The sequence below is a fragment of the Cyprinodon tularosa genome, unplaced genomic scaffold (genome assembly GCF_016077235.1).
Source record: "Cyprinodon tularosa strain WSP-4 unplaced genomic scaffold, ASM1607723v1 ctg194, whole genome shotgun sequence".
NCBI lineage: Eukaryota > Metazoa > Chordata > Actinopteri > Cyprinodontiformes > Cyprinodontidae > Cyprinodon > Cyprinodon tularosa.
Genome location: NW_024038699.1, coordinates 452,379 through 479,947, shown reverse-complemented (window position 1 = coordinate 479,947; position 27,569 = coordinate 452,379). Strand labels below are relative to the sequence as shown.

Genomic DNA, 27,569 nt, shown 5'->3' with positions numbered 1-27,569 from the left:
AGAAAAAAAAATAATAATAAAAGGATCAAAAATAAAGTACAAGCACCTTTTACATGGAGAGGGATGTTTGAAAACATTACCTTTTTCACAGGCAAGGTGAGCCAACAGAGCGATGGTTTGGATGGTTTTACCCAGGCCCATTTCATCAGCAAGAATCCCATTGAGCTTCTTCTCGTACATGGTGACCAACCAGTCCAGTCCGATGTGCTGGTATTCCCGCAGAGTTCCATGAAGCAGGAAGGGGATGGGGGTCTTCACCTGCAGCAGGGATAAAGGATGACAAAGGAATGATCCAGAGGTTTTGGAACCAAGACGACTTTCACCTAACCAGTGAAACTCAAAGGTACAATCACCTTTTGACAGGGGGATCATACTGTACCTAAACATTAACGGGTCGCAACACTCAGTCACCGCAAAAAGAATCAAAATTTGATATCATGTAACAAACAAAAAAGCGGATATAAAAGCAGAGGAAGAAGAGATGAAAGAAGGTTTTCTACATGCCTGGACTCATTAGGCTGTGAGAGAGCAAGGCGCCAAGCAGAAAACAGGAAGGCAATACAGCAACTTTAAAAATCAATTGTTTTTGTACGATATTGGAAATAATTTGGGCTGAAACAATCAGATAAATCATGATTAATCAATTATTGAAAAAATCTTTGACTAATTTAGCAATCGATAAACTGTTAACTGGAGTATGGAGACTCTAAAAGGTGTGTTTGGTTGACAGAGTATCCCACCGTGGCTACGTTCACACTGCAGGCCATGATGCTCAATTCCGATTTTTTTTGCGTTGCCGTTCATATTTCCAAATATATGCGACTTGTATGTGATCTCCTGTGTGAGCTGCAGTAATAAAACGAAAGTCTCCCCGATGCGCAATAGATGACGCAATGACGTCACAGGCCAGCGTGCTCTTTTTTTCTGGAAGTAAACATGGATGGTAGTGCCGGCGAGCATCTAGCGATCTTTTCCAACCATAAAAACACAATCTTTTCCATATGGTTAAACAAATACTGCTCTCCACAACATCATCCGCCATGGTTGTTGTTTTATTTGCCGCTTCTGCGTAGCAAGACACATAATAGTGACCTTTGTCGGGTATTAATGACGTTCAAGTCGGATGAATGCAACTTTTCTAAGGGCGCATTAGAAAAGATCAGATTTGTATCGGATTAAGGATCACATAGCAAATGGCCTGGGTCACATTGGAAAAAAATCGGATCTGTGTTGTTCAGACAGCCATTAAAAGATCAGATTCAGGTCGCATACAGGCAAATAAAAAAAATAAATCGAAATTGGGTTACTTCAGGCTGCAGTGTGAACGTAGCCCTTGAGAAGCAATTATACCAAACTGTAAAGAAAACTTTTTCTTCGGTCAATATGCTCTATTCAAAAAGTTCCGAAAAAAGATCCGAAAAGTTTTAGTTTCACATTGTTTAATTTTGTAAGGAGTCTTTTTTAAGGAACTGTTTTGCTATGCTATTAATTATCGCAAAAAAAAATGTATAAACGGCCTAATCTATCTATCTATTTTAGGGCTGGGCAATTAATTGCATTTGCAATTTAAAAAAAACTAAATTGTCAAACCGCAGAGGCACTCATTTCTAATCACACTATAGTTAACAAGAGCAAAACATTAAATTTATCCCTCCAGTCCTTCAGGTGGTGATTAAACCCTTGAAGTGGGTTTGTCACTAGCAAGTAGAAGTGAACACTTTTTTTACACAATGTTTACAGTAAAGTACTTTAAAAATGGACTCTGGGAAAAGAACCATTTAAAAACCAAAAGCCTGGGGTGAAACATCTAGTTTGGGATTAGTGCAAACGAAAATCAAAATAAAATGGTAATTTTGATTAAAAATATTTGTAATTTAGATTTTTTTTTAAATCGTTCAGCCCTAATCCAATAGTTAATTAGTTAGTTGCAGCGCTAGAAATTCTAATATTGCTAATGGATCCTAATGAGTCATATTATATTTATTAAAGACCGTTTTAATTCTGTCTTCATTCTTTTCTTATAAAATGTTAATCTTAAAGGTTGTATTTAAATCCAGTGAGATTGGCACATGACCTCAAAGGTTGTGACTAGTGTTAATTTCGTTAACGAAAACTAAACGAAAATATTTTCGTCAACGCACATTTTTCACCAAACGAAAACTAGACGAGACGAGACGAAAATCCCCACTAATAAACAATAACTGGGAGTAAATCAGAAATCATTTTCGTGGACTAATAAAGACGAGACGAAAATGCAGTTCGGTAAATAAAGACTGGACTAAAATCTATGGACATTTTAGTTCACGAACAAAGACGAGACGAAAATTATATATTATTATTTTCTGTTTTTTTCAAATCCTGTCTCGTCTCCTCCTCCTCCTCCTCCTCGTCAGCTCCCACACACCCACTTTCAAACCCGGAGCGGGCGGCACAGAGTAGGCTACTCTGGGGCTCAGGAGAAAGAGGAGACGTGATATATGGACACATTTTAAGTGGAGAACAAAACCAAATGCTTGATTTTAGTGGAAGGGAAGGAATATGGCCACATGGTAGCTGGAAAAAACACAACAAACCTGAAGAGACACGTCGCAGTTCACCACAAAGACATTACGGTAAGTTACCAGAAAGATTGGTGGTGATTGTTCATAATGTAACATTAAATCAACGGCTATAATGTCCCAATGATAAACTAACTGATGTTGGCTAATTTTCATAGCATTTAGTATCCAGGCTGGCTACGTTACGTTAGCTTGTTAGCACGTTGCGACGGTAGCCACTTGTTGATGGCATAGTATGTAAAGTTAAATTTATGCTAACTTAGATATGTTATACTGGCCGGGCAACTATAGTTTCTGTTAAATTGCAAGTTTGATTAAAGCAGACAGACGCTTTAGGTAATCTAGGAGCAGCAAGTGAACTATAGTTAACAGAAAACACCTCGGCAGCTACACATGTATGATAAATGCTAAAAGGAACTGACACTATTTATCAGGATAAGACAAAATAAAAATAATATACCACACATAATTCAGAGCAACTTTAACCTAGATTTTCATATACAAAATAGTCATTGCTAGGGGAACCACTGCAGGGATGTCTTTATTTGGTGACATAAAATGCTGCTCTTTTTATCTGCACATTACTATTACAAGGACATTTGAATTGAATTGGCATCAATATTAATACAACCAAAATGCATGCACACCTAAAAATGTCTGCAATTTATTCCTGCATTAAATGATAGTTAGGTTGTTTGTATGAGTTTGAAATGGATGGTCAAATGTAGTTTTTATAGAGACTTAGTTTTTGTTAAGGAAAAAAAGAGACATATATGCTACTTATACACTTGGAATTCGTGTTATGCTGTGCATCTATCCTAACATTGTATTAATTTCTGTTCCAGATTGAAGATACACCACCACCACCAACAACAACAACCTACCAGCCACCCAGAAACAATGACAGGCCAGCTAAAGCTGGAAGGAAAGCACTTTTGTTGTATCAGTTGGAGTTTTTTTTTTTTTTTTTTTTTTTTTACAACATTGACCTCAAATCTATTTATTTTATTATTCAATGTGAACTAGCTTTAAACAGCCAGCACTTGTGTAAAGTTCATAAGACACTTTATTTTATTTATTTGTTTCCTTTGCCAGGTGTGTTTTATTTGTTTTAATGCAAGCATTTGTGTTTGTGTTCAAAATAAATATGCAAATATTGTCAGAACATCTTCCATGTCTGCATGTGTTCCTTAAAATTGTGTTTTATTAAAAAGATGAGAGAAAATGTTGAAATAATTTTAGGAAATCTTAAACGTTATCTGCTGACAAAAAAGTAAAAGGTTAAAATTATATCCTGACTAAAACTAGACTAAAATGTTGACAGTTTTTGGTGACTAAAACTAAACTAATAAAATTATGTTTTCTTGGACTAAAATAAAGACTAAAATGCTCTGACTTAAGTCGACTAAAACTAGACTAAATAAAAATGCGATGATGTCGACTAAATGTGATAAAAACTAACAAACGATGCTGAAACTGGACTAAGACTAAAACTAAATTTAAAAATGGCTGCTAAAATTAACACTAGTTGTGACTGATGCCTCTTTAGCTCAGGAGAAAGAAAAAGGGTTTGAACATGTGTGAGACTAACCTTGGTTGTAGCCAGAGTGTAGCCTTTAGGCTGCAGGCTCTCTGCTGTCGCAGCAATATGGCTGATCTCTTTCTTTGGCCTTGAGCTGGAGGAGGGAGGGCTGTGGTCCCCCTCCTTCAGCAAAAGCTCCATCCCTTCATCTCCACACTCATCCTCCTCTTCATCACTCTCCCCCTTCTCGGTGTCATCGTCTGCACTATCCCCAGGAGAATCTAAACAATTAATCTAGTTAATAGATTATCCAAAGTTTTTTCAAACTTTGCATTTGGTAAATGATAAAGAAGTCAGGATTCTGGAGGAGCTCTTATACCTGAAGATGATGTGTTGCTTTCCACATCACTCTCATCTTCCTCATTTTCCACCTCCTCATCCCCAGACACCTCAGAATCAGAGCTGGCTTTGGAGGCAGACGCAGACGGAGCCTCAAAGTCAGATGCATATGCTCCTTTATACTTTTCCAGAAGCTCTTCCAGGCTCATGTCGCCTAGAAGTAAAGCAGAGACAAGTGGGGGTGTGAGACATTTCTTTCCATAATGAAGGTTACTGCATAGTTTGGGATTTCTTGTGACTAAAAATAAAAAGAAAATGATACACAGATCTGAATATTTATACAGAGGGAGATCTGTATAGGGGAGTGGAGGCCTAGTGGTTATGGCATAAAGCTTGGAATCCAGAGGTTCTGAATTCAAGCCCCACTCCCACAGACTGACAGTCTGGCTTCGTGAGAAAAGAGCCTTTACTCCACAGTGCTTCCCGGGTGCCGCCAAACATGGCAGCCCACTGCAGAGAGTTCATTTTGTTGCTCTGTACTTGTGACAATGCAATGACAATAGAAACAGCTGATCTGAAAACCATTGCATGCATTTAAGTTTAATCCCTCCTGATCAATACTTTCTAGAACCACCTTTTACAGCAATCACAGCCGGGTTTTTCTTTTTTTTAGGGAAATGAATTTCCACATCTAGACATTGAAGATTTGACCCTTTGTTGAGAGTAGAATGGACATTATCTGCCCTAAATTATAACTGTCCTTAAATTCATGCCAGGGCAGGTTTGTCAAAGTACAAGCTCATTGATTCCTCCTTAAAGTAATCATTATAAAAGTTATTTTTTCCCACTCTGATAATATGCAGGGCTTTGTGGTGTTTTCCCATATCAAAATAAAATATGTTAACGTTTGTGGGTGTAATGTCACAAAACATAAAAAAAAAAGATTCATTTAGCCAAAAACTTCACAGCAAAAAATTATTTACGAATACAAACAAAGACATACCCTCTTTGGCCAGGTCATCAAGCTCCTCAGCGTGGTTGACATTCCCTTCTACCTTCTCCTGGGCTGCTATGGTGTCTTCCTCATCCTCAGCTGAACACAGGACATGAAATAGTAACTATTACTACATAAATACACTAAAGCTGGTGGTAGATTTCCAGCAATTCAATCTCACCGTCCTCCTCGTTGGCAGCAAATTCTCCATCTTCATCCTCCTCCGCCGATAGAGAAGATTCATGTGAGCATTCTTCCTCTGAGCCAGACTCCTAAGTTTTCCAAAGATTTAGTGATTACTTAGTACATGAAGCAAGATACAACACTTCCCCACCAAACACCGATGATATTTAGCTACAGCTGTTATCTAGCTCATTATACAAAGCTGAGAATTTCAGTTTTTATTTCAACCAAGAAGTTTGACCTGAAAGATAAACTCTACAAGTTGTACGATTTGTTTTCAATTGTAATTTAATTAGAAATGTTTTTTCTGTAATCATCAGAAAAACCTTGATTAGCATGGCGGCGATCAGATCTTTCTCGTAACTGCTAACCAGTTTCACCTTAAATATTTTTTTAGAGACGGAGTACCCTGTCCAGATGCTTGAAAACCTGACATTTTTTTTATTATTTAATCCAAACAACAGAACTGAAGAACTTATTTCCTGCTACAGAAATGAAACAACTTTCTTACATTTTAAGCCTAGCATGTAAATTCCTGACTAAAGCATTTTCCTCTTCATTAAAGAAACATTCTCAAACATCCTGTTAGCATAGACAGCATGAGTGCATATCAGTAGCTCAGATTAACTGCAGTTCAAGCAGTTTACAATGATACTATTATGGCATATGGAGAGGATTGTGCAAATCCATCAATCACTTTTGGGATTAGAGGCCTCTTTTCCATCACCCTAATCTTTATCTCCCTTTAAGGTTAAGATTCAAGGCTTTACAATAAAATTTTATCATTTCCAATCAGCAGAAATGATGTAAAATTTGTTTAAATGAAAGTCAATCAGGAGTTTTATAGTGAGGTTAACAACATTATTCATACTTTTTTGAATAACTTTTAAAGGTTCACCTCATTTTTTATTTTATATTTTTTTTTTAGCATTTTTAAACATTTACAAGCAGGAGTTTATTCATCTACTGTTCACCTTAAATATGTCATCAAAACCTTTACACTTGAGCAGGAACCATTTAACAAGTGGTGACATGATTCGATTACTAACATGACCTGAATGAATCACTATTTGTTCTGTTTAATTCTGATGCATTAAACTCTTAATCAGAGCTGAACAAACCCTTGGGAGGAGAACCTCTATCTGCCCCTTACACAATCAATCAGCTTCACAGCTGTTACATTAACGAAGAAGAAACATGTTACTTCAGAGAACAAAGATTTTACTTGCTGCCATTTGCAGAATACACTTGTGACAGAACGACCTTAGGATTCCAGCAAGACGTTTATTAAAATGACAGAAGGGAACCTTTAAATTATGCCAGCAGGACACACTGTCACGGGATTACCCTAGTGCATTTCCATCAGTTCATCTTAAAACTTTATAGATATACAATAAATTTAGAAGAAAAGAAAGTAACTCACTCTCAGTTGTACCAGTTCTCTGTCTTAAAAAAAAAACAAAAAGACTAGGAAGGACTAATAAACCAACTTAACTACATTAAAACAGGAATTTTTAAATTCTATGCAATAAGTTAATATTTGTCTAATATATCTGTTTTCCCTTTCTGCCCTGTCCCCTATCCATTTGCTATGGTTACCTGGGGGGGTGGCAGTTTGAGCGTGCCGAGCAGCTGGTCTAGGGGCAGCATGCTCTCCTTCTTTAGGAGCTCGATCTCCTTCTGATGGCTTTCAGCATCATTCCCTTCTTGCTGTTCCTCCACCTCTATGGTCTCTTCATCGTCCTCCTCTTCATCACGAGGCTCAAAGTCTCTGTCTACAGAAAAAGATGCAAGAGAGGTAGTGAATTAAAGAAGGGGGCTCTTTTAATGGCAGCTATATGGAGAGAAATGTTTGCATTTTTAAACATAAAACACAAACTTTGACTTATCTTATAGGGATGTGTGTGTAAAACAAAGTAGCAGAGGACTGCAAAAAATGGTAGAGACCGGTTATACGCTCCTGAGCGGATTGTCCTGCTAGAAGATGAGCTCTCTCTAAAGCCTCTCCAATAGAGGACATCTTAATCCACCCGTCTCCCCTTCATGACCAAAAGCAGGTTACAAAAACTTCCTGGTGTTTCACCAATGTACCTCTAATGGCGCCTTCACAGAGAACGAAAGTTGCCACATGCATGTCTGTTGCTTTCCTGCAATATCTCAATAGAACTGTTGTAAAAACAAGATCCACTCTGATCACTTCCTCACGTCATCAAACAGAAGGAGCTTATATCTGCTTGCTGGTTTTTACTCAGCATCAAGAACTTAGATTACCCAGCAAGTCACTGGGATTTTTTTTTTTTATTATGGAAAACCGAGCAGTGGTGCTGGCGTCCCGAGGTCCACCAGATTTTCCAGAGACGCTCTAAGTTCAGGGAGTCCAGGAGGTACGGTTGAATCTCCCTCCCTTTCCAAGGTGCCTCCATCCAACCAGGATCTTAAAGTATCCTGCTTTCGGGGAGGATCCGCCGGACAACAGAAGTAAGATAAGGAGGTGTTCTAGAGCTCAGAGATGAGTAGCAGGAGATCAGAGTAAGAATCTGGGCAGAGGAGCACCAGAACAAGGCAAATTTCCATCCAGGGTTTATACAGGAATGAGTAACTCTTATTTAATGCTTTTTAATGCTCTTAGAAATAATTTTAATGACATCGACAAGTACTCATGACTCTCATATATACACAGCAAAATCTTTCGTCATCTTTAGCGTCAACAGGCTGCAGCCATGTCCTGAATTCCTCATTTTCCAGCCAGTTTTGTGTAAATTTCCCATTCTCTAGCTTTTTCTCCGCCTCGAGCTTCTTTCCCGAACATAAAGCTTTACGATCAACTGGAAGCAGTTCCATGCAAATATATCGCAATATATCTGACGAAATAGTTTTTATAAACTTTTTAAATGCCACGATAATCACATTTAATAAGTTTTAATGCCGATTAAGGCCTTAATTAAAAAATATAATTTAACGACTTTTAATGATTTTTAATAACCTGCAGAAACCCTGCCATCCCTATATAGGGATGTTAACTGTTCACACCTAGGAATCGGTACCATGGAAACGTGATCTAAAACTAATATCATTTACCTAGACAATGAGCAGTTAACGTACGCTACCCATGCTGAATACAGAAGTTGTAGCCGTCGATCTGAAGCTGTTGACAATTCTGCGCTCTTCAGCCTTTTGGAAGAATCTCATGTTTATTCAGATGCTTCCTCAGATTTGTAGAAGTTGTGCCTCTGGCCTTGTACTTCGCTTCACAAACATTGCTAAAAGTTAGCATGCATCACATTTGGAAAGTGAAGCTCTCTTTTCAGACACTTTCTATGCCAGCTTTATTTACTGTAGCAGCTGCTTCTGATGTCATCGCACTCTTGTTTGCACGTTCGAAACGGCAGCAGTTCACTCAGCCATAAACATCTTAAGAGCAATCCTTAATTCATCCTATCGCAACATTATTTTTTCTATTTCCCATTTGGAAAAAAAGAAAACAGGTGTTTGCACAGTCCCATCAAGTCCCTAACTGGTTGTCATAACATGATACAGAAGTTCAGATTCTCCAAATTGAGCTGCTGTTGCTGCGTATCCACAAGAGGCGTTACTTCTCTGTAAACATCCTTATTGTATGCACTTGACCCACTGCTGAACTTCTGCCTCTTCGCAGGGATAACATGTAAATGGTTCGTTCCGGTCAGCGCTCGGCATTTAAACTATTAAATTACACTATGGCTGAAACAATTAATGGGATTAATTGTGATTAATTTATTATTGAAATAATCATGAACTAATTTAGCAACCGATTAACCGTTAACTGGAGTGTAGTGACCCATCTTGAGCAGCAATTATACCAAAATTGTAAAAAAAAAAAAAGAAAAAAAAGTTAATATCTTGCTTTTTCTTCTGTCAACATGCTCCATCCAGAAACTTTTCCAATTTAGGAGTTTAGTTTCACCTGGTTAAATTTTTCAAAGTCTTCTTTAAGGAACCTGTTGCTATCGGATTATTAATCGATTTATCGGAAAAAATAAAATCGACTATTTGCCAAAAATAATCAGGAGTTTCAGCCCTAAATCACACACAGGTGCACACACATGCACCAATGAGGTTACATCTAAACAAAGCTGGTTGGATTTATTTTAAGGCTGCTGAGGAAAGTGTTTTAGCTTTAGACTTGAAGAATTCATTTGGACAGCTATAAAATACATTCAAATAGGAATGTATATGTGTAGAGGAATAACTAGCATTCATTATTCCTTCTATTTAAGGTAATAATATTTTAATAATCTCTAACATTTTTTTTTTTCAAATCACTGACCTGCAAGTCAATTATTTTTTTACACCTAAAATCAAGTGATTAGACAAAATTTGACTACTGAAACTGGTTATCCTATCGGCTCATAAAAACCTAAGATTCTAATCATGAGGAAGCAAACAAGATTATCTGACAAATACTTTCATTCAGTTTCCCTACAGGAGGAAACCCAATAAGCAGTCAGGTTCAGGGAATTAATTATTTTGCAAGTCCGGTAATTCTTAAATCGTTACATTTTAATGACCATGACCAAACTGAGATTTTTATTTGTAAAAAAAAACAAAAAAAAAAAACTTAACAACCATGTATCATCATCTTTTAACTTCACAGACATGCTCTAGTGTGTTGGTCTGTTATGCAGCATCCATATATAAAAAAAGACTAGTAGTGAAAATAAGTATGAAAGATGAAGAAACAGAACAATAATCTACAGTGACTACAAAAAAAAGAGAGAAATTGATCTAAGGTTACTGAAAAGTACTTCCTTGCTTGTTTGACTGCTTGTGGACTGAGCAGCATCATGCATCAGTAGATCTGAGGATACCTGCAACAAAGCAGCACTAAAGCATGACAGGAAAAGCTAGGAAGCTGCTATCTCGCTGCACAGGGAATGTTTGCTTCCCAGCCCTCTGTCATCAGATCTCTTTGATTAGCTTTGCAGCAGAAGAAGAAGAAGTCTGGCAGGTTTGACCGGCATAAATCAGGCCCGACAGGGAACACCTGGCATTAGGCACGTTCCCTGAACGTAAAGCAAAGTGGAGGCGACCTTGGCGGTGTGAACAGCTTTTTAAGTAGCACTGAAAACCCATCGGAAAAAGAAAAAGAAAATCTTCCACTGACGTGTTGCTATGACAACATCACCGTCTGATCCAATAAGTCGACTCTATAAACATGTTAAGAAAGGGACGACCTACCTTCTTCATCAACAGGAGGTGGCAGAGATTTCTGGGGAGATAAGTCGGTGTCTGACGGCCTCGCCAGCGATTTGCTAAGGAGGTCAGAATATTTCTCCGTTTGGCCAACGATGAAGTCCAGCTGAAGGTCCAAAGCCTTCTTGCGCTTTTCCTCCAGCCTAGACTGCTGCTTGAACTGCACCACCTTCAAATATACAAAAGAAAACAAAAAACATTGTAATCAGTTGGTTTTATTCATATCCTCACTGATCAAAAACAGATCGGATATGCAATATGCATACCTATATGAGCTTCAGATGTAAGCTAAATTATTTACAAAAATATTCTGATAGTAAAGACATCTCTCTTCCTAACTCCTTTTGCTCAATGAGCTCAATCATTTATGTTTCATTAGCTTAGCACAGGAGCCTTCGGACAGAGAAGTAGCGAGCAGAGTAATGATAGTTGATAGTTAGAAAAACAGAGGATGGAGTTGGTCCTAAAGCTGCAGGGTGTTAATACTTCCAGATTTAAGCAACATTATCGTTTATCACATAATTTCTGGGACAGTTTATTGTACAGCCAAATTTGCTATCCTAACAGGCCTACTGATGACTAAATCTGCCAGGGAAATAAATAATTTTTTGCTTTTGTTAGAAACTTTTCCTTAAGTTTCTTCATATCAGAAAAGAGTATTTTTTTATCTTAAAAAGAAAAGATTAACTAAAAATAATTTTATTTATTTATTGAATATTCCCAGGTAAACGACAAAACAGCTACGACGATAGCCAGTTGTTTTAAATGTGGACATTTAGGGCGTCAGGTGCTGGAGTTTGCCCTGCAATAGGAGGGCTGTCGGTTCCTGCTTTCAGTGTCGTTGTGTCCTTGGGCAAGACACTTCAGCCATATTGCCCACTGATGGTGGTCAGAGGGTGGTGGCGCCGGTGTACGGCAGCCGGGCTTCTCTCAATGAGCCCTAGGGCAGCTGCGGCTACAATGTAGTTTGCCACCATCAGTGTGTGAGTGTGTGCATGAATGGGTGTAGTTGCTTTGCTGCATTCTCCTGACTTGAAAAAGCACTATAAAAGTACAGCCATTTAAATAACCATGCTATAATAAATATCAGGTACAGGAAGAGGAGGCAAGCAGTGTGCCGCACCGAGGCATCAAATGTTACCAACCGACCCCCATTTTTAGCCTGAATGCAGTGAGTTTCAGACCTTCTCGACATTGCTCCAAAATGCCCGGACTTCCTTAGCAATAGAGGCGGCTACTCTTCTGATTTTGGCGTGCTCGTCTCTCTTGGCTTTTTCCTCCTTTTGCCGCAGCTCCTCGTGGTGTCGCATCACCATTCGCACCACCTACCAAAGTACCAACAGGACATTAAGTACATAACCAGAGACACAGCTTTGATACAGATCAGAACATACAGCGCTGTAAGGGAACAATATTCACCTTTCTGGCCACACCTCTTTTCCACCGTCTCTCCTGAGCAAAGTCAGCAGAGAGCCACTGCATCTCCTCACAGAGGTAATCCCAGTGAACTTTGATTCTCTGCGGCTCGGGGAGACGAGAGAGACGCTTTGTTGACCAGAACCCTTCTTTCTTTAGAGCCTGGGTTCGATGTTCAATGTCTGCTTCCTACAAAACAAAGGCACCAAATTCAGTCACTTTTTCCTGCAAACCAGTAGTTTGTGCAAAGCATTTGAAATAAACATTTCTCTACTGACCTTTGCCATTGTGTTTATATTTGTTATCCAGAGGAATTAAATTACATTATTAGAGTATTTAACTTGGCGTTCTAAATTCAGTTTCATAAAAGCAGCTAATAATAGGCTGCTTTGTTAACTCCTACATGATAAATTAAATCCCTGTTTTCCATGTGGAGAGTTAAAGATGACTCTGAAAAAGAAGATCAACATTTTGCTTAAATTCCACATCTATAACTACACAACTAAGAAAACAGCATTGCTTGTGTTAAAGTTCTGGACATTTCTTTATTTGTGGTGCTTTCTACAGGCTTTAACCACAGCCCAGTCAGTTGTTCTGGGAACCTTTGTCCCTTTTAGTTTTCATTTTTCAATGATCAACTTCCTGGTTTTGGAATATTTTAGGGACTGGAACAGAACTTCCTCTTGCTGCTGTTTGAGGAACCCAAACTAAGGAATAGAGGATTAATATTCCCTAGTTTAAGGGTATAAACCTGAATACTGACACATCAGTCACACAGGGAATGTATTGAGGCAGAAGAATTCTAGTTTTAGTTAATTAAAGCCAAACTGTGTGGCTGACATACTTACATGTTTTGCCAGCTCTGCCATGTCAGTGTGACGTTCTCCGCGGGAGCGCTGAGGCGTGGCTTGGTCTGGTGGCGAAGAGGAGCTGTAGCCCAGAGACGAAGGAGAAACAAACTTGCCATGAGGACCTCTGAGAGGCGAGGTCCTCTCCCGTTGAGGCGTTGTCCAATCAGGGGTGGATGAGGGGCCAAGGAAGGAAGTGGAGGTGGAGGGTGAGGATGGAGATGAATTGACCGCGACTCGATCTGAGATCCACTGGCGCACCTGAGGGCCGAGACAGATGGTAGACAACTTCATTTAGAGGTTTTAGGTAAAGAAGCGTTGGGATCAGTTAAAGAGAAAGGTGAACATGCAGCAGAAAAGTGCATTAATTACAGTAATTATAAAAGGTTAAAAAAAGAGGTTACACGTTGATTTATTTGCTTTATATTATTGTTCATTTAGATAAACATGACTTACAGCTAAAAAGCCCCAAATCAGGCATCTATGAAAACTGGATTACTGCATAAGAACAAAAACCTTTAACACTGAAATGTTGATTTCAAACACAATTCCAGAGTCTGCTGACTTAACAGCTGTCTAACAATCATTTACACTCTCCACCAACAGGGTAGCTGCAAAGCGCTAATGGTAAAGCAGTTAGCCAAGTTTCCACATCAATAGGAGGCTGGGGAAGGAAAAAAAAGTGATATGAATAATAGGATAATTCATGCAAATTGATGCACGAGCATGCAAATTACAAAAGATTTTAGATTCATATTCTTGGATAAAAGTCTTTAAAAAACAAGTTTTGCAATAACTGAAAGAAAACCTTCTGAAATCATGAGTGGGGCCAATAAATCAACACCAATTTAACTCTTTTCAGTTCAACTTTAGTAGATTAAAGCACAGCACTTGTCGCAATTCAATGGAATCAGTCATATTCAAAGTAAAGTTCATACACTCCAACTCATCCTACCATCAAACTCTGCATTTTCTCTAAGCATAATTTTCTATCTGAAAGTTTTCTACTAAAAGAAGCCGTACAGATTGAATCAACTGACCCCCAGCAGAAGCAGGAGTGTTAACAACTGTCAGGTCAGCAGTCCTCCTACAGATTGATTAGGCCTTTCCAAAACATTTCTATATTAAAAGTCTTATCTATGGTGCTGACTTTTCTTTCATTAATTTGGGTTTTTTCATTTGCTGTAAGCAAAGTTCAAATATCCTGTTATAGGGATGTCCCGATCCAGTACTGATAATGGAAATTGGTTCAATATCAACAGAAAAAATAAAATCAGAATAAACCGGCCAATATCTAACATCCCAACAGAAGTGAGCTGATCGAAGCACTTTATCTGCTTCTGTTTATAGAACACGTTGGTACTATAAATGAGTCAGCTGTTTTCATACCTATTGTTTATTTTCTGAGTAATATCACCTAATCAAGCCTTTTCTAAAATGTCACGCTACAAAATACGAAATAAAAGTACGCATGATTCATGCCAATATCCCAACAGGTCGGTTTTTGTATTAGTCAATACTCAAAGTTACAATAATGCTGTCATATTGGAAATGAAAATGTTGTATCGGGACATCCCTACCCTGTTAACGCACTGCAAAAAATGAAATCTAAAGAAGTCAGTTTTTCTTAAAATAAGTGGATTTATTTTTAAATTGAGGGGGTAAGTGAGACACTTTGCCATTGGAACAAGACAATTTTAGGGCCCTATAAAATCTGTTTTATTTTTTCCCAAATTCCGTTTTATTTTTTCCCAAATTTCGTTTTTTCCGTTTTAATTTTTGAAAATTCTGTTTTTTCCGGTTAAATTTTTGCGAATTCAGTTTTTTTAACCTTTACTGTTATTTCAGTCGTAAAAATAATGTGCTTTTAATGTTAATGATTAAATTGTACACAAATAAAATAGGAATGACCTTAAATTTATTGAGGTAAAAAAAAACAGATTTACTTAGTACTTTTACTGCATGATGCAACATAACCCTGCACTCTAAGTACTAACAACATATTAATGGTTATGAACCAATGGTTATAAATAAAAGTGCTCCATTAGCTTTTTCAAGTAAAAAAATAAAATAGGACCCACTTTAATTTAATAAAGAATCATATTTTCAATACAGTACATTAAAGTGCATCAAAAACAAGGCAAAATACAGAAAGCAACTGTTTCTCAACTTTTTCACCGAAAGCGGAGCTTTGGAAATCCGCTTCGCCATTTTTTTCAATGTTTTGATGGGGGAGGGTGAGCGGAAATGACGGAGCGGGAGGGGTTGTGTCGCCCAGATTTGCGTACCCCGGTGTGCATTTCCCCCCCGACGTACGTTCTTCTCCCACACAAAAACAGAATTTCATGTCAAATGTAGAAATTCTGCGTTTACACTAGATTAATTAGCCAATTCCGCGATTCTGTGATCGCGGAAATTATAGGGCCCTACAATTTACATTTAAAATAAGACAAATACTACTGCATTGTCTTATTTCAAGTGCATATTATCTAAATATCTTATTTTAGGAGTAAAAACACTGATTCCGTTGGCAAATCATCTTATTTACCTACTCAAATTAAGCGTAAATACACTTAATTTAAGAATTTTTTACTTCTTACTAGATTTTTTTTTGCAGTGCATCAGCCTATGTGGATGTTGGACAACCACCGCTTACCTTCCGAAACAGTGCTTGTGTGTCTGTCTTGCTCTTCCCTTGCTGTAAAACACACATGGCTTGAGCATGCGGCTAACTTAAAAAAGGAGCTTCATAACAGCAACCCTATTCACATGAGCTGCATTAATGGACAACATGCAGGATGAAAACAGTGCAAACATGCCAGCCATTTTATTCAATAAAAACAGGTCAGTTTCATTCCTCCGACTTGCTGTGATGTTACAAACGTCTCCATTCATCCTGAAAATCTAATCATGCCAGCTTTAAATAAAAATATGCATCAATGCTAACCAGAGATGGGAAGTAATGAAGTACAAATACTTCGTTACTGTACTCAAGTAGATTTTTCTGATATTTTTACTTTACTACTTATTTTTATGACGACTTTTTACTTCTACTCCTTACATTTTTACACACATATCTGTACTTTCTACTCCTTACATTTTAAAAAATTGGCTCGTTACTTTAGTTTTCAATCATTTCAATGGAGTTACCGTTATTATTTTTCACGTCATCAATACCAAATTCAATCTAATTGGATGGGAATCTACGTTGCATTTGACGCACCACTACAAGATGAATCGACAGATTCGGCGGTATTCATTCGCGGCAAATCATTGCAGCTTGGTGGCGGTGGCGTTAGCATAATAGCATGGACGACGAGATGATTGAAAATGAACACAACGGAGATCTAGTCCTATTGGCAGACATCCATTTAAAATGTAGGCAACGGCATGAAAAAAGTGGTTTCTACTTTTACTTTCATACTTTAAGTATATTTATAAGCCTCTACTTTTTTACTTTTACTTGAGTAAAGAAGTTTAATCAGTACTTCCACTTTTACCAGAGTATTTTTTAACACAAGTATCTGTACTTTTACTCAAGTACGGAAAGTGAGTACTTTTGCCATCTCTGATGCTAACCTCATGAAATTTGCACTAACCAACATTGCCTTTATCTGCTGTAGTTTTCCACTACAGGAAAACTACAGCTTCCTTTTCTGTTGTAGATTGGATTCTTTATTGGGTTCACTTAAAATGAAGGCCGAAACATCACCCCTCCACCACCATGCTTTACAGTTGGTATGATGTGTTTGTGTTTTCACGGCTGTGCTTGATTTCCTCCAAAGATAGCCAAGAATTTCCAGATCAGGTGCAGATTTTTCTCTGTTTTTTTTTGTTTTTTTTTTTTTTTTACATGCTACATGTACCACATGTCGCCTTTTAGTTCTTGGTTTTCTTTTTTCTTTTTACTTCTCTAGATTATTTCCACTAACAGAGAAAACTTCTGAAGGAAAATTATTTTCAAGGAACAGCGTAAAAACAACTTGTATTGCTTTTGTTTTTTTCAGTTCAATATACAAAAGAAAATCTTACGTATAAAGAGAAAAAAAATTTGATTTAGAAATACTGTAATTTTTTTTAAGAGAGCATAAATGCTTAAAGGTTGTTTTAAAAAGTGGAAATTTAAGACTACAAACTACAAATCTGCATCAGAGCGCATAATTCATTGAATATACCCCTCTTCAGGCTGCTCAACAATACTTGATCACCAAGATACTGAAGACGCTCCCAGAGATCCGAATCAGTTTTTAAAGATGTATTTTTATAAAAGATGCAGCGACAGAGTGACATGCAGGATTCACATAAGTCTAAACCCTGCAATGGATCCCACAGCAGGCTAACTGGAGGCTGTTGATGCTAACATTAGCATAGTTTGTACTATTTCCTGTTGCTAATTCCTACGTTTCATGAGTTAAGCCAGCATTTGATAAGATGCCCTAGCTTATTATCTCAAGCAGATGGAGTAATCTAAACTGACCTGGATTATTCCCTTAATTTAAGATAAAACAGAAAAGTCGATGATTAAGTGAAATTTACTACAGACATCGATATAAGATGGTTACCATCCAGAGTAAATAATCCTTCTCTCTGCAGTGATGGACTTCCAGCTGCCTTATAACCCTTCCCAGAATGCTCAGAGCTGCAAAGTTAGCAGCATCTGGTTGTAACCTTTAAGCTTTACTTTATGTAAAAACGGAGAAATTGGTTTTCTTGTTTTTTGGTAAACATACCACATTTTCCGCTCTTGATATTAGTTTTAAATATTTTTGAACCTCATAAGGAACTCATTATTTGTTTGATATCTGCAGCTCTAGAATGGAAAGAGACTCTATTTTACATTGATAGCAGCAACTATCAGCTTGTATCTTTCTGATTAAACAGATGCCACAGTGGGATTTTCAGATAAGGTACCTTGTGTGAAGAGCTGGGTGTTGTTATCTCACTCCCGTCTGGGTCTGCCTCATCGTCGCTATCTTCCTCTGCGCTGCTGACGTGTCCCAAATCAGCCTCTTGGACGTCGCTTCCCTGTTCGTCCTGATCTTGGTCCATGTCCTCGCTCTCGTCCTCTGCATCATCGGGGAAGCTGTTGGAGTCATTGGGATTCTCAGTTTCGTCCCTCTCTTCTGGTGCTGAAAGCATGACGAAGGTTTGAGGTGTAACAGGCTGGGGGGCGTCTAGGGGATCTGCCTCTTTTGATGATGTTTTAGAAACGGTTAAGGCCTCAGATTTGCTGGTTGAAGCTGTAGGCATGAAGGATGCAGTCTGTTGAACTTTCACAGTAGTTGTTGTAGATGACGTTTTGTCAACGGTGCACTGAGTCTGATCTCTGTGGCTGCTAAGAGCTGTAGACGCTAACGGGGAGTCCACGGCTAAGACAGGTTGGGGAAGGCACTCCTTAGGCGGAGAGCTGAGGGTGCCGGCCAATTCGCTGTCAACATTCTGTGGTTTAGATACTTTTGCCTGCATGGAGGGTGGGTGCTTCAGGAGAGGAGTTTCTCCTGGCTTAAAAAGAAGCAGCTTTGGGTTTACAACAGCAGAGGAGTAAGTGGTGCAGAACGTCTCTGGATTTGTTTCTGTGGACACCACCACATTGTGAATAGATGGAGTGAGAGACAGAGTCACTCTGGTTCCTTCTGGTGAAGAAACACAATATTCGGGTTTGACAGCACTAACAACAGTGAACGCTGGGGTCTGGCTTGGAGCGCTGGAGACGTGCACAGAAACAGAAGAGGACATCTCAGAGTCCTCGCCGGGGAGTACGGGCGATAAAGGGGCTTCGTGCTGCACAGAGACTGTTTGAACTGCAGCAGAACTGCTCACTTGTGATAAACCCAAGTCTACCGACCCGGGTTGTGAACAATGGGTCCCAGTTTGTGCAGCAACGTCAGACTCGACGGTGAACGAGTCGGATGTAACAGCAGCCACTTGGACTAAACAAACCTCGCTTGTGTGCGCAACTTCTACAGTTTGGTTAGAATTTAGCACTAAATGCTGTCCCACCACTCGAGGGTTCTGAACAGACAGAGCGTTATCAGCGGTTGCCTCGAGGGGCTCCTGGGAAATGTAGATGGTGTCAGCTCCGGTAACTGTGTGAATAGACGGCTCGAGGTCCTCGTCTGCATTTTCCAATAAGGCGTTAAACAAGTTCACCTCGTAGCCCGGGGAGTGAGGGATCTGCGCGCTGCCGCCGACGCAGATGGTTTCCTCTGCGACCTCCTCCACCAGGCTGCAGAACTCGTATACCTCCAGGGGCTGGGCGTGCACCCCCTCTTCGAACAGCTTCGGTTCCCCTGTTGAAAGCTGGTTGACGATGGCAGCCTGGCAGACGGTGCCATCTTCCCGCTGCACCAGATAATTCTGATTCAGGTGCAAGTTGGACCAGTCGCCACCCTCTCCGACCACCACGATTTCTTGAGCCTCGCCTGAGCGAAGAATCTCGGCAATCAGTGACGCCTCGGTTGAGGGGATTTGATCTGAGGTATGAGACGTCCCTGCCTGAAGCGAGACAACTAGACTTGTGTCTGGCAGCGCTGACCCTGCAGGAGGATTTGAGGAGCTCTCCTTAGAAGAGATCTGTGGCAGCATGTTGAAGGAGGTTGTGGCGGCGTGTTCATCCCTTGTGTTAATGTCCGCATGCGCTGCTTCCACGGCGCCAGAGAAGGACACCGAGGTTTCTTTTCCAGGTGAAGACTGTCTGGCTTTTGATAACTGAAGAGTTTCAACTGAATGAGGCCCAGTTTCTGTGCTGAGAAAAGTCTCGTCTGATTCCAAAGAGTTTGTTTTCTCCTTTTCCACGGCGTCGGGAGAGATCTTTCCAACCGTTGTAGGTTTTGCTTCCGATGGGTCTGTTTGTTTGACTTGGAGTTGAGGTTTTGAGTCCTGCCGACTTCCCACCGGCTCTGCAACCCCTGACAGAGCCTTGTGGCTGTGCTGAACTGTATGGACCGGCAGTTCCTGGATTTTAAATCCAACACCTGACTGGGAACCGGAAGAGGAGGGGAGTGTGAAACAGATTTGAGATTTGGGCCGCAAGTGAATATTTCCTCCTGTGAGTTCCACATTTTTTCCAGTCTCTGGCGCAGGACTCTGCGGATGAGGCTGAATCTGGAATTCCTGACTATTTGAGAGGCTTTTCTCTTTAACAGTTTGTGACCCGTACTGATGCTCTTCCACTGTGCTGTCAATCTGTGATGCAAGAGGAGGACCTGGGGGAAGTTTTTGCATCCCAGCAGTGGACCTAAGCTCCTCAGTGAGAAATGTCGGCGTGGTCTCAGAGAGGACCTCCTGTGAAATGATGGCCTTAATGTTGCTGCTGGGGAGAGTCCCAGGCAAAGTGTTCGGAGAGGCGCGCTCCATTCCCGGCAACGCAGAGTTGTTGTGGTCTGGCAATGGCACCGTGGACGGATTTGTGGAAGGAGGGACAGGGCGGGGGGCAGCTGCGACCGGCTGCGGGGCATGCCGAGTCGACTCCCCAGCCACATTCTGTGCAGCCTGGGGGTTGGCACCCAGCACATCCACAGCCGGAGAGGCGAGCTGCCGCTCCGCCTCCTCTCCAGATCGTCCTTCCTCTGAGCTGCTCCGACCACACACTGCACCTGTGGAGATATGAGACATATTATAAACAAATCTGATTTATGGTTTCCCAACTCATGACCTTAGGGCTCAGTATCATGTATGGTTTTCGTCTGTTTAAGATTGCTGTCTTGTTTGACCAGGCACGTCCTGAACCCCCTACTCTAAAGGTCCTTTTCAGCCTCTGAGATTTTCAACTCAATCCATCTTGCCATCAGCTCTGAGCTTCTCTGACCCTGCTGATGAGAAGCATCCAAAATGGAGCATTAGGACTGAAGGGCAGTGTTTTTCCTTCATCATAACATAGAGCAGGGGGGCTCAAGTCCAGCCCTCCAGATCTACCATCCTGTAACTTTAGGCAACTGCAGGAATTAATGCCCATTCTCATTTTTTCGTGAAATTTTATTCTCCTGTGTGGCTATTTACATTTTCACTTATTCCACAGGTCGCATTTGAAAAGTAGCCTTCGGCTACATTCACACGTTGTTGTTTTTTTTTTCCACATATGTGACCTGTATCTGATCTTTTCATGACAGTCTGAACAACACAGATCCGATTTTTTCCTATCCGACCCAGGCCACTTGGCTATGTGGTCCTGGATCCGATACAAATCTGACCTTTTCAAATGCGACCTGTGTCCGAACGGCCAGGACGCATTCATCCGACCTGAACGCCATTAGTAACCGACATAGGTCACCATTATGCCTCTTGCTACACAGAAGCGGGAAGAGAAAACAAACATTCTTGAAAGATTGAGGTTTTAAGGTCTGGAAAGATCAGAAGATGCGCTCCAGCACTACATCCATGTTTACTTCCGTAAACACGAAGCACGCTGGCATGTGACATCATTGCATTGTGCATGCGGGACACTTAAGCTGTATGAATGCAGTTTACACAGGAGTTCACATAGAAGTCGCATATATTTGGAAATGTGAACGGCAATGCAAAAAAAATCGGATTTCACAAAAAATAGGAATTGAGCATCAAGGCCTGCAGTGTAAAGAGATGCATCTCTTTACTAACGCACTCAATCCCCTCGTTTAGCACAGCAGAGCATTGGTAACAAGCCACTCATTTGATTCAGGTGTGTTGAGGACTGAACTTGAACACTCCTGAGATGGAGACATCAATGGCAACAGGTGTCCATCCACCAACTAAATACATTACTGGGATGCAGCACTATATTTAAAAGTAAAAAAAAACAGTATGGTGCAGCTGCTTGGTAAAAGAATCACCCAGCCCTGCTTTCAATTAAAACTTTCTCCCTAACCCGCTCCTCCTTTCCATGCTCTTCATGATGCTGTTTTTCCTCTAATGTTCTTTTGCAAACTTCTGAGGCAAGAAACAGTTTGGCTGCAAATATACCAAGTTAGACTTGATCAAAGATGAACGGTTTACTATTAAGGGGATTTCTAACAGCAAAACATTTAGTGTCATTTAGTAGAACCAAAGTAAATGTGGTATTTTTCTATTCATTTTATGTTGATCTATCCCATAAAATACAAAAAGGGAAATTGAACTGGGTGCTTTCTATGCATGTTTAACTTCAGCCCCACCCCGTTTCTTTCTAATCCTAGCTGCTGAAGTTTGCTTTTGTTAACAAAATTCACATCCTATTTTTTCAGCAGCTATCATCATTGAGCAGTTTGGACACAAACATAACCTTAAAATCACAACTATCTTTAGAAAAGTCAACATCAGTGTCTGATTCAGGGCACATTTTAAGTCTTTTTAGTAAGAAATGAGGTCAAAAACCTGCTGGTCTGATCGGTCGTACGAATACAAAGCGACGCCGTACCTGTCTGTGGTGTGAGACACAGGTCTTCTGTGCTTTCTACTTCCAGGATGCTGAAATTAGGATCCCTTCCACATATTCTGGGGAAGTGAAAAACAGAGAATAAATCATCAGCTGCATTTCACAATGAAAAGTTCTTCCAAAACAATCTATTTCTCTTGAACCTTCTACTATGTGAAAAGGTTCCTATTAAACAGAAACGGAGAGACTTTTTACATTTTTTGAAATCAAACTTTGTTGATCTTACATTGGAGAAATTTACCTCTACATTTAAGCCATCCCCTTGGTCTGCCATTGTGGGGCTCCCGAGGAGCACTATGACTATGGCAGAATGTGGGAGTGGGGCTCAAACTCAGGCCCTCAGGATTCCAAGCTCTACGCCCTAACCACTAGGCCACCACCCCCCCTTGCTTTACATTTTTTTCATACTGGAGCACAGGGCAATATTCTTCAATTTCTAACAGGGAAAGCCTGCTAACCTAAGCAGTCTCTCACATTATTATGGAAATCTTTTTTACTATTAATCTTATGTAAATTGAAAATTTTCAAAGAAACTCAATTTTAGATCAATTTCACTTTAAGTTATGATCCTTAAAAGCAGTGTTAATTATATTTCTGCTATAACCTATACTAAAGTTTAGCTTTTTAAACTGCAGAAATTGAATGATTCATAATAAGATTTAGTGGGATGAACCTGTGCATTCACATAATGGTAATTAGTGAGACTATAGGAAATGAAATTATAAAGATAATTTCTTGTGAACATTTTTCCTTTCAAATTAATTTTTAAGTCTTTTAGAAAAATACACAGATAAGTGCAAAAAGGAAATTTGAATACTTATAATAAATACTTTAATACTATGAAAAAAGTTACAAATTTGAAACAGATTGTTACCGACTACAGTCAGCTAATTATTAAATAACACCTGCACATCTGTATGATTTAGTAGTGTTTTTCAACCCTAGTCCTGCATGTCAGGTGATATCTGGCCTGAAAGCACCTGATCAATTGATAGCAGATTAACAGTTTTTTTTTTTTTACTCCAATTATCTGAATAAGGTGTGGTGAAGCAGAGGACCATCTAAAACAGGCATCCCCAACCTCGCTCCTCGAGGCCCGCTGTCCTGTATGTTTTAGAGGTTTCCCTGCTTTAGCACAGCTGATTATAAGGATTGCAGTAGATCTAAAGCCTGTTAATCAGTTTTTAATTAAAATCAGCTGTGCTGAAGCAAGGAAACCTCTAAAACCTGCAGGACAGCGGGCCTGGAGGTTGGGGATGCCTGATCTAAAACATGCAGGGCCTTGAGGACCAGGGTTGAAAAGCACTGGTTTAGCAGACTACTGAATCATAATAAAGACTGCTGACTGGTCAATGTCCTGAAGACAGTCAATGACGCCCTCCATCAGGAGAATCAGCCCCAGAAGGTCATTTCTAACACTGCTGATGGGCCACTGAGTGCTGTATGCAAGCATATTCATGGAAAGTTTAGTGGAAGGAAAAGCCATTCAAGAACAGAACTGCAGATGGACTAGCAATTTCATATTTCTGGTGTCAAGCCACTTCTTAACCAAATTTATCGCTAGAGACTGAATAATTTGGATGGATGCTCAGAGGTCTAAAGTCGTCTTTTCATTAATAAAGGTCAATTTATGCTTCTGACGCATAGCCTCTGCAACCGTCAAATCTGTCTCTGTGCGCGACCACGCCCCCCGCTAAGAGGTTCTGCAACTGTTGTCACGCACCTAAAAAAAAATCCTGACTATGTGTCGGACGGTCGCAAACCCGCGCAGACCTCAAGCGGAAGTGTGCAGCCCAAAAGAGGCTGTGATTGGTCCTTGGTATGCCTTTCCGGCTGTCTGTGTGGTCTTCCTTAGCGATTCTGTGCCGGGGCGCGCCATTTAGAAAAACCGAGGAACAACTACATTGGACAACCTACGCGTCCTCCTTTTTCTTTTTGCCAATGCAATTAACAGAACCTGTTCCCCTTCGATGTCTAGCAACTCTAGTTCCATCTCCGACAGTTGATATCTCACAGACGCGCCTTAGAATTTATAATAAATGGATGAAACTTTATCAGATTCTATTTCAATATGTTCTTGTGTCATGTAGAATATTGTGCAACATTTGAATTTAGTTTATAAAGCTGGAGAAGAAATTGCCCCAAACTCAGAAAATAGTTAAGATACATTTTACACATATCTGCAACATCCCTTATTAAAACTAAAGGAATTTTAGCTAAGCTGCTGGAGGGAGTATGAGTGCACATGATCTAATCATCCCATCTAACCATCCCAGCACTTTCAGAAGGATGTCACAACAATTTTTGCATCCTTACACATCAGACACATTATTCTGTGGAATACAAGTATAGTCATTGATGATATCAGTTCTTTTAACAAGGATTTTTACAGGTTTCCTTATGCTAATGTCCAACCATTTGTACAGTGAGCATTGTACATTAAAAAAAATAGTAATTTCCCTCTGGGATTATTAAAGTATTTCTGATTCTGGTTCAAGGCTAGACAATTTCACTCTTCAAATAATCTCATAGGTTGGCATCATGAGTCTCTGCAGGTCAGTGAAGTTCCTCAACACCAAACTGCCTGTTCTATGTCTTTAGGGACATTGCTATTTAAACAATGTAAATAATAAAGAAATAAATTTTTTCCTCAAAGTTGAGAGCATGAAATTGTCCGTAAACCATTGCTATCCTGAGGCATTAGGTCTGAAATAGAACTAAGGGATAGAGCCCAACTTAGGGAAAACACTGTCCCCGTTGCAAACTTTAAACTTGACACAATTCAAGCTCCCTCCAGTAACCTAGCAACTACCAAACCCAGACTCCCCCATTGAACTGCCAGACAGAGAGGTACGATTCATCACTTCAGTGTTCAGTGGTGGCATGCTTTACAATGCTGGATCTGACACTCCTTGACTTTTTTTTTTTAAAAGAAAGCTGGGCTTCAATCTGGAACAGAAGGCCATTCCATCATGCTCTATAGCCGCTAAACTAAACTGAGAACAAAGTTTCAAGGTCTTAGCAGACCTGGAGGAAGCTGGTAACCCCTGTGACCTTTGCCCCTCATCTGGCTACAATATAATATTATATGCCCTACAACTTTGCAGCTAGGTTTTTGCCATTCCCGATCACTTCCATTTTCATTCTGTTACCACTAACCTCTGATTGGGGAATATCTGCTAACATTGAAATTAGCCTACTGGACCTACTGCACAGGAAGAATATTTTAATGGTAGGATAAATGTGACTTATTTTTGCATACCTTTGCCTAGTTGGGTTTTAATACCCATGTGGTCATAACACCATTGGGAAATATGGTATATTTAAAAAAGAAATTGAACTTTTTTAGGGGACAAAAATATACAAAGGTGACAGCTTAGAGGTTCATCTACTCATTACATTAAATAGGCATATATGTAGTTGTCTTGGTTACATTAAACATATAAATACTTGTATGCAAACATTTATTAAATAAAATTAGGGAGAAGTGAGATGAAGAAAGGAAATAAATTATTTAGGGGATTTTTCTTCGCACATATCTGGCTAGACTTTCTAGAGGCATTCAAAGCTTTTTAGGCCAGTGAATATATAAAAACAGAACTAATATCTGTATTTATTAATTATGTATCTGTAGCAGTGACATGTCACGCCAGTGGGGAAGCAGAAGCACTGCTAGGCTGGACACCTCCTTGCTAATGCTCGGTGTATGTGGCTGTGTTTCAGTGGGTAATGTTGCAGCAGTAATAAAAACCGGAGCAGCAGCTCCAAGTTGAACGTGCTGCAGTCGCCCACAGGAAGCTGCTGGGAATTCTGCAGCACGCGCTCTCCCTAACCGGGTAAAAAAAAAAAAGAAGAAAGAAAGAAAGCCGGTGATGCCGCGCGCCTAATTGGGCCTCGAGCCATTCAATCTTTGATTTCGGTAACGTTTCCGCACTGGAGCTGGTTCCAGTCGCCGCATGTAAACGCAACCCCCGTGGTCAAAAACCAAACCCGTTTATCCAGCAGCTATATCTATGAGCACCGGTTTCGTCGATCATGTGATCAGAGATTCGGACTTTTGCTTCCCGTCCGAGAATGATCTCGGCAGTCTTCTTCAGTTTAAAAAAAATAAACACTAAACGCGGTACGTTCCTGGTTAGCCGAGCAACGCTAGCATCTACAATAAACACTGGGTTGTGTTGCGCGAAAAAAGAGAAAGCAAGCTAACTAGCAAAGCTTGAAGAGTTAGGAGGGTGCGATAATTTAATGCGCAGGCGCCCATTCCCTCTCGCTGTTTGTTATGTAATGTTCAGGTTCAGACTGGGCCGATTGAAACAAACATCTGATAAATTATAACGATAAAAAAACACACAAAAAGTCTTATTAAACCCGCTTGTTCACGTAAGGCAAAGGAGGAGGGAGTAGGGTCGCAGGTGACGTCACTGCGTGGGGTCAAATCTCTTTCGAAAATTTACAGCATTTCCTAACTTATTTATAAACATTAAGAAATGTTTCGGCCAACCGTGACTAGCAAAAATATATATATTAAACGTAAATTTTAAAGTTTTATATAAATGTTGCATTGAATATGCGGGGGGGATTCAAAGGGGGCTAGTAACACTTCCTTACAAAATCTTGACTTGCATCAAAGTGCTGTTTGAAGCGTTATGTTACCTTCATTGGTGCTAAGTGTTTAACATAAGGCATTTTACATTGTGATGCAAACCGACCTTTAATGCAAGTTATTTAAAGTATACAAATAAATCAAATGTAGCCTCGTAGATTCATGTCGTTAGTTTCAGCACCCCCTCGTGCCCCCCCTTTACTTCCTCCTTGCCCCCTCCCTCTCATGGCCGCCATCTTAAGTTCCCACCTACCTGAAATTTCCGACTGATTTTCTTTTACTAAATTCTCGCTGAAGGAGTCGTCATCCGCGCAAAATCGCACTCAATCCGTGATGCCGGTAGTCCAAACTGGCTCTCGGTACCCAACGAGGTACACCTAGGACTGTGGGAAGAAGTTAAAATCCGGAGCGGGAGAGACTGGGTTTCGGCGCAGAATGTAGCGGTCGCGGGGAGGAGACTTTACGCAGCGAAATGGTGGAGGAGCG

The 27,569-nt window shown here is 40.0% G+C and overlaps 1 protein-coding gene across 1 annotated transcript in view; it reads right to left on the bottom strand.

The window, feature by feature from the left end:
* Positions 1-27,569, bottom strand: part of LOC119782493 (Snf2-related CREBBP activator protein) — a 48,934-nt gene extending 21,365 nt beyond the window's left edge. The window contains exons 1-14 of the mRNA XM_038283484.1: positions 27,337-27,569; positions 22,463-22,539; positions 18,004-20,687; positions 15,749-15,790; positions 13,093-13,353; positions 12,248-12,433; positions 12,013-12,153; positions 10,814-10,997; positions 7,196-7,371; positions 5,595-5,685; positions 5,423-5,512; positions 4,460-4,633; positions 4,150-4,361; positions 81-258 (exon numbers count right to left, since the gene is read on the bottom strand). Of these exons, the coding sequence (XP_038139412.1) occupies positions 81-258; positions 4,150-4,361; positions 4,460-4,633; positions 5,423-5,512; positions 5,595-5,685; positions 7,196-7,371; positions 10,814-10,997; positions 12,013-12,153; positions 12,248-12,433; positions 13,093-13,353; positions 15,749-15,790; positions 18,004-20,448 (4,180 nt within the window). The 5' untranslated portion in view covers positions 20,449-20,687; positions 22,463-22,539; positions 27,337-27,569. The remainder of the gene's footprint in view (positions 1-80; positions 259-4,149; positions 4,362-4,459; positions 4,634-5,422; positions 5,513-5,594; positions 5,686-7,195; positions 7,372-10,813; positions 10,998-12,012; positions 12,154-12,247; positions 12,434-13,092; positions 13,354-15,748; positions 15,791-18,003; positions 20,688-22,462; positions 22,540-27,336) is intronic.